At 44.2% G+C, this 13,384-nt stretch overlaps 1 protein-coding gene across 4 annotated transcripts in view; it reads right to left on the reverse strand.

The window, feature by feature from the left end:
* fgf14 (fibroblast growth factor 14) overlaps positions 1 to 13,384 on the reverse strand; it is a 64,658-nt gene that overhangs the window by 21,841 nt on the left and 29,433 nt on the right. For 2 of the 4 annotated variants that reach the window (XM_057036925.1, XM_057036942.1), the window contains exon 2: positions 174 to 284. In XM_057036925.1, the coding sequence (XP_056892905.1) occupies positions 174 to 284 (111 nt within the window). Of the gene's footprint in view, positions 1 to 173; positions 285 to 4,528; positions 5,803 to 10,066; positions 10,113 to 13,384 lie in introns of those variants that run through there. The other 2 variants (XM_057036951.1, XM_057036933.1) reach the window with 2 other exon arrangements.

The following is a 13,384-nucleotide window of genomic DNA, read 5'->3' on the forward strand; positions in this document are numbered from 1 at the left end:
CGACGGCTGACACTCAAGGTCAATGATTTTGTTTATGCATCTACCTGCAAATTAAGGGATTTTGCAACGAATCCAAACTCGATGTATAAAACACCGCTGTGTCCTGTGTTGACAACTCGTCAGATCTTTCTAGACATCCCTCAAAGGCCATGAGACGGCATCAAGGTACTCACAGGAATTGCTGCTGTCATCCTTGGTCCCATCAAGAGAGCCATCGGGGTTCATTTGCAAGTAGTATCCCTGCCTGCAATATAACCTGGTCACTATACCCTTGAGCTGGGGATCTGAAGGAAGGAAAAGAAGAGAGAGAACAAAGGTAATAACAGTTAACATATACGATATATACACGACACCCTCTCACCGGCAAAGTTGTAGTCTTTTTTTACATGACTTTAAGAACAAATCATTGCTCTGCAGACAGGGCAGAGAAACAGTGGCTGGTAACACCCAATTATAGGCCACAGAATGAATGGGTGGTTGTCCCTCCCATAATGAACCCAACAGCACCCTCTCTGGGTCCTTGGTGTGTAAGATTAAAGCTTCAGTGCTCCGTCCTTTCCAGATGACCCAACAGGGGAATTCGTTTATATCTACTGTAAATGAATCACTGTTATTCTTAAACCGCCCAGCAACACTCCACCAGAAGCCATATTTCCCATTATTAAGTGTTGCACAGCTATGTAAACCTAAAACTAAAAACAACAAAAGCAGCAAATGGGTGATATTTCTAAGCCTGTGTGCTTCCCTTCTGAGCTGCATACAGAAGAACATCACTGTTCATCTACGTGTAGGGTGTGTTTCTGTGGGGCAGCTTTATCTCCCATCAACATTAGCCATGCAGAGAGGCAGAGAACACCCTGAGGAGGTGCAGGATTAGCTTCACCTGAGCCTCGCCCACCCTGCAACTGTGTGTGAGAGGAAGAGGAGCGAGGGAAGGAGTGAAGGCGGCCACTGAGGAGAACTCAAGAGGTCTCGCTGGAGGCGTTGGTGGACTTTCTCTTTGTGTACAGCTCTGGGAAGTGCCTTCGCAAGTGCTTGTGCTGGGTGATGACATTAGGCAGCTCTGAGATCTTTGCCTGTTGCCTGAAAAGTGGAGAAATTGTCTCCTGTCTGTGTGCCTGTGCACTGCCGCTGCCATGGCATTCAGCAGTAAAAGAAAAGGTGGATGAGGCAGAACCTCGCCCAGTGACTCAGTCACAAACTGAGCTGGATTATTCTTTACACTACTTTACTCTAGTTCACAGAAATACAAACTTAAAAGAAGGCTGGTAAATTGAAAGCTGCCCTTCTTTCCCTTTAATACTGCAGGTGTGCATGGGTGACACTGTTTTTTATACATGTATAATGAGGAAATTAATTTGCTTCACTGAACTATAGTTAATATAGTTTAATATGGTTGTTATCAGGACATAATCCTACAATCTGCTAAATTCCATTTAACCTAAAGGGACTCTTTGTAATTTAACATTGCATGTGGTGGAAATAACAACATGGTTCAGGTGGTCACCATAAACGTTCCTGCCATGGCCTCTTTTATTATATAAAACAAATGTGTCAGATTTGCTAACAAATTTTCTCATATCCAGCTATTACAAGGCACAAGCTATAGTGTCTTAATCACTCTACCCTCCTTGAGCAACTGTGGCCACCACACAAAGGTGGCTAACCTACAAAATCCATTAATGGCTTAATAATATGTGCCAATGAAATCGATGTTAGGATATATTCACTGGAGAAAGGCTGCATTTGTTTTCTTACTATTGACTCTTTGTCTCTCTATGGATCTAAGCTCTTCTGTCGTGCTTTGAATTCCAGAATTCCAAAACTGCTGCTAGAATAAGTCAATCTTCAACAGCCGACAACGACTGGATAAATGTGTTAAACCGTTTCAATGTAGTCGACATTTAATCTGATTGATCTGGCTGAACATGCCTTAAATTCAGGAATTTCAGTGGTGTCCAAGATGGGGTTTGAATACCAGTAGGGGCTTTGATTGGAAAAGAAACAAGCATCGGGCCCGTGGCACCTCATATCCTGCAGCTCCGTGGAAAATCCTGCCTGTGTATGAAAGGAGCTGTCAAAGAGCGGTTTCATTTGTTTGTTTGCTCTTCCCTCTCCCCCTGCATTCTTCAGTCCCTCCTTGTCATCTTTTCCGTCATGTCACATTCCGTCTGTGTAATTATGCGTAGGGGGACACACTCTCCGCTGCAACTGTTGTCAGTGCTGCCCTGTCTGACCCACTTTGAAAGTTCTGGAATATGAGTGAAGGGCTTTTCCAAGCTCAAGAAGAAAAGGGCTTTTCTTATCTCCACAATATTTATGACATCATCCCAACAACAACTAATCAGTGACGGCAGGCAGCTCTGCCGGCTGACTGATGACACAGTGTTAACTCCTGTCAACATGCAGGCTGGAAGGGAAACATCCGTCCTAAACGCCCTTCTGGGTCACAAGGGCTAATCTCTCGGTGTGATCTGTGTAACATGATCTGATGATCTATAGATCAAATCTGATCAGATAATCAGAGCCCTGATCAGATAATCAGAGCCAGACCAATGAGATTATGGACAGGTCCTGCCTGGATGCTGCCCTAGCCGACTTGTTGGGCTTTGAGTCTAATAGGATTTCATCTTTAATCCCTTTAGAAATCATGAGCTCCACATCTGACAAACTGATGTGTTCCGGAAGGTTTGTTGTGTTTGGTGGCTGAGCCCTCGCCTGTGGGCTCGATCCCAAACAGGAACATGGGAATGTGCTTCAGTGGGACCACTGGAGGATCTATCCCTCTATCTGCGTAAGCACTGCTAGAAATTTCTAATTTTTTTTCTATTCATTGAAAGTGATTAAAGTCCATTAAGAAAAGATCATTTCAGTTCCAATCAAAAGAATACTTAGGTGATCTACTGGATGCGACTATCATCCTGACGGCTCCTCTCCCATATCCTCAGAGATCTCGGAGGGAATCTGAATGTGGCTTCCATGCATAATTATGGGCAGCATGGTTTGGAAGCTGCTCCACAGGCTCAGCTGTCACAGGGAAAGCCAGTGTCTGCTGGGGCAGGGAGGGTGTCTGCATGCGCTTCTGCCTGTCTGTCTGTTATCACAACACTCGCAATCAGCGATGCATTCAATTTTACACAAAAAAAATAGTCTTTCCAGAGGCTATTATTAAACTAAGCATGCAAACAAGTGCTCCTGCACCATGCGCTCTTGTGACAATACAGTGAACAAGAGACAAGCACAAAAGCATGTGTGGAGGGGATGGGGAGGCTGATGTTGGTGCGTGCAACCTCCACCACCCCAAGTTCCCCCAAATACACATGTGAGGTTTAAAATTGATGAAGTGTATTCCCAGGAGCCCTCCCAGACAGCACAAGATAGCCTTGATCACTGCCCCAAATAAACACCATTCCACTACTGCTTTGTCCTTTTCAGCCCGTATTTGTGACTGTTTATTCTAAGATTCAGGGAGGATCTTAGCCTCTAACCTATCTGCTGTAGAGGTGTAGAGGCCATTTAAGTAACACCATCAGCTGTTTTCTTGGCAGATAATGTCTTGGATGCTCAAATCTAGACAGAACAAAATGTGTCCTTTTATATCGTGAGGAGAGACCATTTTCCTGAACAAATGACAGTGTCACCTGTCTGGCCGTGGGGAGCCATACACAGACAAGAAAGGACACCGATCAGTTTCAAGGTGATGGGGAGGAAAAGACAATTATATGGAAAAAAAACTGGGTAAAATGCATAAAACACATCCATATGTTAAGATACGCACGCACAAAACCCCAAAAAGCAGGTCAGAGGTTCAAATGGTTCTGATACATCCTGATGTGCCGACATTGGTGCTAGTGCTTAGATGTTAGATCAGTCATTTAATCAATTCAGCAGAGACATTTCTGATAAGTGTTTTTGAGCTCAAACCTCAGAAATTGGCCAAGAGAGACCGAGCTACCGTAATCGCTTTTATTTTTAGCGTAAATGTTCTATGAAATCATGCATAATGCATTGAATCGGCAGAATTGATGGTTTGTCTGGCTGCAACAGGTTTGATACCTGATGACTCCATAAGGAACACGCAGCCGCTTCACGTTCCTTTGCTTAAATGACTCATTTTATTTTCTGACACATAACGATCACGGCAGTTGGCCCTGAGCCCAGCGGGAAATGATCGTTGACGGTGCTTTTTAACGGCCATATATCGCCAATTTACAGCAAATAAATTATACTAAACTCCGAACCGGTGTTCACGTATAGGCATCAGCTACTTGAGATGGCACGTAAATTCAGACATTTTTGACTGCCAAATATGAAACTCAAAACAACTTCGCACCTTCGTTTGAACCTTGACGCACGAATGCGCAATTGGAAAAGTGAATACGTGACTTTATCGTTTAAATGTTTGTAAATGTGAAGAGAGTGGGCCTAATTGGGTCCATACGCTGTTAAGTAAATGTATGCACAGTCTACATCAAACGTATAACTCATCACGGCAACAGAAACACCCCGCACAGTGAAGTTCCCAGACCTTGTCTCCGTAGTCTCCGCTTCCTGAGGCCGAAGATGCGCACTTTAGAGAAGATGTCGACCAGGTTCCCATTGCAGAGCCCCTTGTTTTTATTGGGGCTCTTCCTCCGTCGGTTGGTCGAGGGTCGGTCTAAATGCTGCTCCCGTGCTTGTCTCTTCTGTCTGATCAGCCCACTCGCGATAGCAGCAGCCATGGCTCAAAATGTCACAACTGCCCAGGTCCAGCCTGCGCACCGAGCACAGACTACGCAAACAGCCGCCTCTCGCAGCTCCTGTCACAGTCCCATGGTGGCGGCTGAGTGCTTCCCGATGTCAATTTTCAACATACGTGCGGGTATATCTGAACGCTGGTTTTGTTTCCGTTTGTCCAAGCACTACATGATAACTGTCATGACAGAGCAGCTGTCACCATCACGCGGAAAAATTCTTGGACATGATGGGAAAAATGAATCAGTGCATGCGTAATTCCATACATGCAGCAATAACCTCTTGATGAACTATGCCAAACTCACGCAGACGCATGTTTCATACCTGCACCGGGATGGTTTTGTTCACTGTCTGTAACACGTTGCGCGGCTCCTCAACTGTCCAAGACCGGCTGCGACGTCCTCACAACATTCGCCCACACTTTTCCTCCCCTTCACCCTACGTTCTCTCCGCCTTCTGCCAGATGAGGTTGCTCTACGAGAACCGCGTTTGCGCGAGGTTTGGAGACGCCAGAACATGCGCGCCGCCAGTGATCAGGCGAAACCAAGACGCCTCCCACGAAGGTTATCACCCGAAGGCAGCACTCAGCCCAGCCGGACCGAACCGAAACTGCCAAGTTTGCAGAAGGAGTACGCGACAAGCAACAGTTTCACAATTTGTAATGATGCGTTCAAAGACACAGGGAGCAAATTTGCCACAAACTTGCCATTCAAACCGCGACAAAGTGTCCGAAAACAAACGTTTTCACCGTTCACACAATAGCAAGCCAAATGGTTGCGCTGAACTGAAAATGATATCGGAACAATTTCGAGATAACGTCCAGACTGTGAAGCAAGCGGCACACATGCGTGTTTGAATTCAAATCAGCTCTCGGGAGATGGGTGCGTTTGGCGATAAGCGCGTAAAAGCGCCAAAGAAAGAGCAGAACTGAAGCGGCGCTGGCTGGCTTCGTCCGGATCAAATCCTCCCCATCAACAAGTCCCAATCACGCGCGCCTAAGTGCAGAGGAGGTACACACACGCACACGCACAAACACTCCCTCTGGACCACCAGGAGGAAAGACCAACTGGGTTCTGCTGCTCTCAATGAAGCGCTGCCACCTTTTTTACGCGCCTCGCTTCAGCTTTTTTTGATTTCATTAACCGAAACGCCCTGTTGCTGTGAGACAATTAACGTGAGCAAATTATTGGGGTTAAATACAGGAACAGAAGTACATTTATGTTTCCTTTAGTGCCCTTTAAACGCAGGTTAATAATAATAATAATAATATAATAATAATAATAATAATAATAATAATAATAATAATAATAATAATATAGAGAAACCATTGAATGGCTCTTCAGGCGGGCTATTTGCTCATCAGCACCACGGACAGCGCATTCTCACAGCTTTGACGTCACACAGAAAACTTTAGATTAACCCAAGGTTCATATTCTTGTCATTTTAATGATGGCTTGAAGTGAAAACAACGTCAAAACTGTATCCAATTTCTGAGGGATGAAGGAGAATCTCATCTAAATCTTGAGCGGCAAAAATAAACCTAAACTCAAGAGAGCCATCTGCTGTTTGTGGATGTCATTAATTCCCTCAGAGAAAATAGATTTGCCTCCATGTCGAAGCTTACTGTGGTGCTCTATTACGGAAGTATCCACTTCCCTCCTCTTCCCCTGATTAGGAGTGGCACAGCCACCTCAGTTTAATCCAAGAATCATCAGATAATCACAACCCTGATCAGATATTTGCCTTGAAAATCTCCAAACCTCTTTGTTGTAAATGGAGTAACTCAATTTTAGGGCAGAGCTGAAATCAAATGCAATTTGCCATTTACAAACTGTTTATTTCAGAAGAGAACACTGGTATAACCTTGCTCAAATGTCCTGTATTGTGTTTTGTACGATGGCTGCAGGCATGTTTTGCGCAGCGAATAGAGCAGGAACGTTGACTGAGACAGATGACTGTTGCTGAGAGTGATCACACATGTGAGCGATAAATCAAGCCCGATCGCCTCTGAGGCATTTTAACAAAATCTCAATTGAACGGTAAATTGGGCGATATAATGACATTGGTAACGATCGGATCAAGATTGGGCACATCGGATCACAGTAAGATGAATCGTAGGGTACCATGAAAGACAGTCGGGGCAGTTTGTGCATCCAGTCACGGGTCTGAGAAAGAGATTACACACAGCTGAAGCCACTCCTATTTCAATTAAGCTAGATTGTAAAAGAATAAACCTTGCAGCTTCTACTCAACATCTCCTGTTGCTACACTGATGATGCTGCAGTTAAAGCAGCAGCCGGCAGCGGACACTGTTAGCCCAGCAATGCTCCCTGACTCCCAGCCAGCGCCTCTGCTCCCATGCCTGTATTCTAGATCAGCCCAGCGCTGATTCCCCCACATGAAACCTCTTCTTCAGAGGTAACAGAAGTACAAACAGTATAATGTCAGAATTCATGGATACAGGTGTTAATACCTAAGAAATCCAGCACACTAAGAAACACACAGATGAAATAAAGCACTGAATCTGGCTTAGTAAAGACTTGTTCATTCAATGTGAAGGCAGCTTGAAACTCGTTACATCTGATAATACTGAGCTGTGGCAAATATTCACGCATTTTCATCAAATGTAGACAAACTGAACAAGAGCGGGCTTCAGAAAGGCAGCCGTCCCCCATAAATGCTCTAAACTTCGGCAAATTCGACTGAATCAATACGAGCCTTTTAAAGTCTAGAAAGGTTCTCAGTGCGGCTCACACGGCGTGAGATTACTCGGGTGTAAAGCCTTTAAGGCGGCAGCGAGGTGGCTGATCAACACAACAGCAAAAACTTCAAAGACCACACAACAGAAAACACTAACAAAACACGACAAGATGTGTAGATTTTTCTATCTAAATGAGCACGTACCTACATTTTTTTTCTTCCTACATGTAAACCTTTGAGGGTCCATTGCAGCCTCATTCCAAAGCCCTCCAAAGTCTTTCACATCTTTCCCCGTGTCGTCCCAAGGGCTGTTTATACTGCCCCTTCAAGGAACTAACATGGTTATGGTGTCACAGAGGAGGGCAGTTAGACTAACACATGTGGACATTTCATCTGCTTCTGGTGAAAAAGCACTAAATGTTGCCCCAGGATCTACCGAACAGGAAATGAGCCTGTAAAAGAGCAGAAACTGGTGAACCCATAAAAGCCTTTGCACGAGAGTCCCGATTTTAATACCGAGCATTGTTGAATGGTTTGGAAAAAATTTGCGGCCAAAGTGCGTCTAGCAGAGCCCAATCTGATGCAGATTTGTGAAGCCAGACCCTCATTAGGTCAGGAGAGTTTAATCCAATCTCCTCGGAGGAAATGACATTAGGGTTATTTAGCTGTCCTGCTTAAGCATGTGAAGGAAATGCCACCCAATGGAAGTGGGACAAACAAGCCATTAGATCACCGTTATTACTCTGCTGCAGGGGCTCATGTTCTGGCACCAAACACTGGGAGGCCTTCGGCAGCTCTGGGGGACTAAAGGAGGCGTCACTCAAACTAAATCAAATCACAGTGCAACATTAAAGGAGTCATACTTTAATGGGATTGGGGGAAATGATTTTTTTTCTTACATCTCTTCGTCTCTGCTTCAGCCCGATGATCCCTAAATCTCATCTTTTCTATTAAAGTAAAATATTTATTTGATGAATCAAGTAGTCTGAGATTCCCTCACCCACCTTTAAAGGGGAAACAGATACGGAGGGGATCACCCCCACAAAGCCCTTTATTAACTGACTAATGACACGTGTGTGTGTGTGTGTGTGTGTGTGTGTGTGTGTGTGTGTGTGTGTGTGTGTGGTGTGTGTGTGTGTGCGTGTGTGTAAGAAAGAGAGAGCTGGGCTGGTATCCTCGTATCATTGTGAGCCTGAGGTGAGATTTTCTCCAACAGGGACATTAATGAGATGTGGTAGCCTCCAGTTCTGAGCTTCACACTTTAATAACCCCCTATCACCAAAAACACACTCCTGTGTTGCTGAACTACTGTGTGTTTCATTAAAAAAAGGTTGGTCAGAAGAAAAAGTGATGTCAGGTGAGGGTGGATCATGGCTAGGAAATTGTGTGTCGTCTGTTAAAAAGAAGACTAGACATCACTGTCTTGTTCTGAGGCCCCACAGTGTTATTTTGATGAATAAAATAGATTATGTAAGAGGATTAATATGTACAAAAGACCACACTATAAAGGGAGGAGAGTAATGAAAGAGGAACAGAGGACAGGGATGAAACAATTCACTGAGGAGTGAGCTCACTCTTCAGTCACTCTGTCTCTCTCTCTCTCTAACTCCCACACACACACACACACAATCCTTTGATCTTATTTTCAGGCTGCAGCAGTGACGGATTGTGCCCTGTCAGCAGTATGAGATTCCTTGGAGAAGCCCTGGTTAGTGTGAGGGAATATTAATTAGCCCAAACCCCTCTGGCAGGGCCTGTTTCCAGAGCTCTGAGCTGTCTATGAGAGAGCCTGTGGAGGTAAGCTAGTGCACAGTGTATTGTTTATGAGTGTGTACAAGAAAGCAGAAGCTGGGGGCCGGTGCCAGCCGGTGTGTATGGAGTGTGTGTGTATGGGGAACACATTCATATTAATAGGTTGGACTGAACGTTTACATTTGGGTGCTGGGAACCTTGAGAGAATGGCAAGGAGGGTGATGTCGGGACAGAGAAGGGTTCAAAGATCCAAAGCTGTGATACGGGTAAAACTATAGGGTCAGTGAATGCATCAGGGCTCTTCAAAAAAGGTTAGGCTGCTTTGGTCCATAAACAGCACCCACCTGACCTGACATGACATGAAGTTATATTAAGAGCTACTGTGAACAAGTGATTCTGTAACTGCAGTCACTGAACTTCAATTCTCTTATTTGGATTATTAAACTAAGCCAGTTAACGAGTTGCTCAAAGCACATCCAGGGAGGTCTCAAGTAATTCCTGGTGAAAGGTTTAAAAAAAACTTTTATTTAATGAACCAAATACTACAATCTTACATTCAAATCCTCTTAGGATAAATCACTGCAGTCCTTTTTAATATCTCCCATATAAAAACCTCAGCTGAGTGATGAAGGACTAATGAGAGCAAAAGTTATGACCCCAGTCATCACTGGCGCCTCTCTGGCTGCAGAGAATAAAGTTCAGCCGACGAGCCCCAGCTCTTCATAATTACCGTGCACATGTCCGCGTTTGACAGAGAACTGATCGAGAGGACGGGGTTGCAGGTGTGATTAGTGTGGCATGAGGAGATGGAAGCTCCTGCGTGGCAGCAGTCATTAACCGGCAGACATTACAACCCACCCAGACAACCATTAACACTCACAGATCAGATGTCGGCGACGCGCCAGATGCATCAACTGTGGCACTGAAGCTGTTTCACTGCAGGTCTGTGATGTCTGAGAGGGAAACTCGTCACACAGGAGACAAAAGCGCACAATGACCGAAGAAAAAAGGTGACAAACGATTCTGAATCACTGCTGGATGTGTCATCGTGTCAGATTCGACACATCACACCGGCTTACGATCAAACAAATGGGGCAGTTTAAATACGCACACACACACACACACACACACACACACACACACACACACACACACACACACCACACACACACACACACACACACACACACACACATACGACTACAACATGAAATTCATCTAACTTCTGCAGCAGAAACTTAGTTAAATGCTGACAAAAGAGGTGATTAAACATCTTTATAGTAACTTGCCAACTCAGTATGGCAATGTTTATTTGTTCATTGTTTATTTTATGTCTGTATTTATTGATATTAATTAAAACAATATGATATACTTTCTAATATCTAGAGGCATTTATAGAGATCAGTCTTTTTATTACAGCTTGTGTTGTTTTTTTGCATGCTAATCGTTTGTCATAAGTTTAAATTATATCATTATGTACATCACAACAACATCTGGTTAAAGTAGGATTCATTTGGCACCTGCTAATGTTTAGCTTGTTTTTTTTTAAGACGAAGACTGAACAAATCCTCTGAAATATCGAGGCTGTCAGAGAATAGAGGTGCATTTGCTGTACAATTATCCACTTCACTTCCTCCATCTGGTTTTGGAGCAACCGTGTGCTATTACAGCTGTGAACATGTGTCAGGTTTACTTCAATGGAGCCTGCACATCTGGAAGGTGTAGCAACATCGCCTGCTGTTCTTTTAAATGAAAAAAGCAGCCCCTTTAGAATGATTGAGACCCCCCCTGAAGTTGCTTTATATTTATCCAAGAGCCGTTCTGATTTTCGACCACTAGAGGGCAGCGCAGAGCTCGGTAAGATACTGCTGCAGGACCACAGTGACGACGCTCCTGCTTGAAAAAAAAATTAAATTGACTAAAAAAATAGCGTCGTTGACAAAATTATTCCCATTACATCTAAACCCATCAAGCAGGACACAGCGTGAGTGGATCAAATAAGTGGATTAAATACTGCAGAATTTAGAAATGTTACCCTTTGGGGAGCCAGTTTAAGATGCCTGGAAGTGGCCGAAGGCAGCCACATCCCCGAGGCTGTGTTTGCGTTCCCTTTCTGTCCAAGGATGTGGTGGTGAACTCAGTGGAGAGTTCTGACGAGAGAAACCACGCTAATCTCAGGGGATCTGTGGTGGTCATGACCTGATTGAGTTATTGGTTTTATTTATTATAAGACAGGGATCAGTAGTACTCATGGGTTTCAGGGAGCTGAGCCCTGTGTGTGTGTTTACATTACATAAAAGGAAGGGGGTGATATAGAATAGAAAGAGTGAAAAAAAGATTGTGGGATTTGTTTCCATTTCCGTATGTTATGCAACAGAGCCACAGTGGATTCTGTCATACAGTATATAGATCAGTGCCCTTGGCAAAGAGTTTCCAATAGCGGTCAGTGGTGCAGCACTAGAGGATCCTGCTGCAGACACACACACACACACACACACACACACAGTGAGCCTTTTTTTCACCATGTTGGGATTATTTACACAGCACACTTTCAAATCAGGTTAATGGACAGAGGACAGGTTGATTAATATACGTGGGCACCTACTTTGTTTTGGGTTTTATTCATTGTCATAATTAAAGGATATATAATCAGTGAGGAATGATTTGTAGACCTTTTGTTATGCAGCGTCATTACCATGTCTGTGGTTAGGGCCCAATGAGAAATGACACATTTGTAATTACAGAGGTCTATAATTAGCTGGCGTGTAAATGAGATGTCAAAACTTGACTTTATGGTTGGGCTACAAACAGAGGAGCTAGTATTAAACCTATGTAATACACTGCAAAATTAAAAAATAAAAATAAAGGTGCAGAGTCACATGAAGAAGAAGTGTTTCTTGATTTGAGCGCTCCGAATGTTGGCAGGACAAATGTAGACTTTAACGTTGGCCTTAACGCACTCGTGCTCGCTCACCTCCTCCATGACGCCTACTTACAGAGGAGGTGTTGGAGGACGAGGAGGAGGGACGTGTTGTTCAGTCCTACGAAGGGCTACGAGATACGCATGTTTTTGGCAGGGGGCAGAACTGTGGATGCGCTTCGTGACGGCCACTTGTCACATGTCTGACCTCAGGCGGCCACAGCGAGACTTTCAAAACAAGATTTCAAATTAAAACATGATCACACGGCAGTGTGAGAGCTAAGCTGTCCTATTATTAGACTTTAGTGCATATATGCTTCTTCAATTATGCTTAACCCGAAATGGGTTGAAAACGAATCCATTGTGCATGTTATCAGCGTAGATAAGCATCTGAAAGTCTCCGTTTCATTCAAAATAATTCTCCTACTCCACTAATGAAACAACAGAGTTATAAAACCATAAACCAGCTGTGCGGCTTTTCAAAAGCTGTTCAAATCTCATCAATAGCAGCAAATGAAGAAAGCACATTAGCAAACCGGAACCTTTCATTTTGACTCTCGTAGGTGTTTTTGAGACTGTCATGATGGCGCCAACGCAGCGCACGTCAGCAGCAAACACTTCATTTTGTGGTCAAGCGGATGAATATTCTGCTTAACATGTCGTTGATTTACTCAAACAATAAAGAAGAGAAATGCTGGAATAAATGCTCATTTCAGCTGAAAGAGCAGCGGTGAACAGCTGAAGGGAGCAGAGAGACAGTCTGCTGAGACATCTGAGAGATCCACTTGATTCAAGCCTCAGTCCCAGGGGCAGGGCAGCGCCACAGGATTCAGAGGAGAACCCACCCCAAGTTATGTTCTCATCATTGATCTGACCGGGCTCTGGTGTTCTTGGGGGGGGGGTCTCTACCTCCGTCATCCAGCGACTCCCTCGGCAGGGGGTCAAGGTAGTGGATTTGCTCTGATCTGTCGGTTCAAAGTGGATCTGGGGACATCAGGGATCTGGCCAACGTGTTATCCAACTGTGGAATAAGCATCTAAACAAAAGATCTCATCACCCTTACAAGATCTAAAATACACCAACAGGTTACAAATCATAGACCTCAGTTGTATTTGTGCTTGAATGTCAAACAGGTTAAAATCAGCTGCAGGGTTTTAACTATTAAAGCCAAATGATTTATATTTTCCATCAAAGCATGATTTCGGCTGTCGCAGGTGACTGTGGCGGATGTTGGTTTAATTCCCAGTGTTCTCTGTCCAACCTGTGTTTCCATTTTTA

The sequence above is a fragment of the Takifugu flavidus genome, chromosome 1 (assembly GCF_003711565.1).
Source record: "Takifugu flavidus isolate HTHZ2018 chromosome 1, ASM371156v2, whole genome shotgun sequence".
Classification (NCBI taxonomy): Eukaryota; Metazoa; Chordata; class Actinopteri; order Tetraodontiformes; family Tetraodontidae; genus Takifugu; species Takifugu flavidus.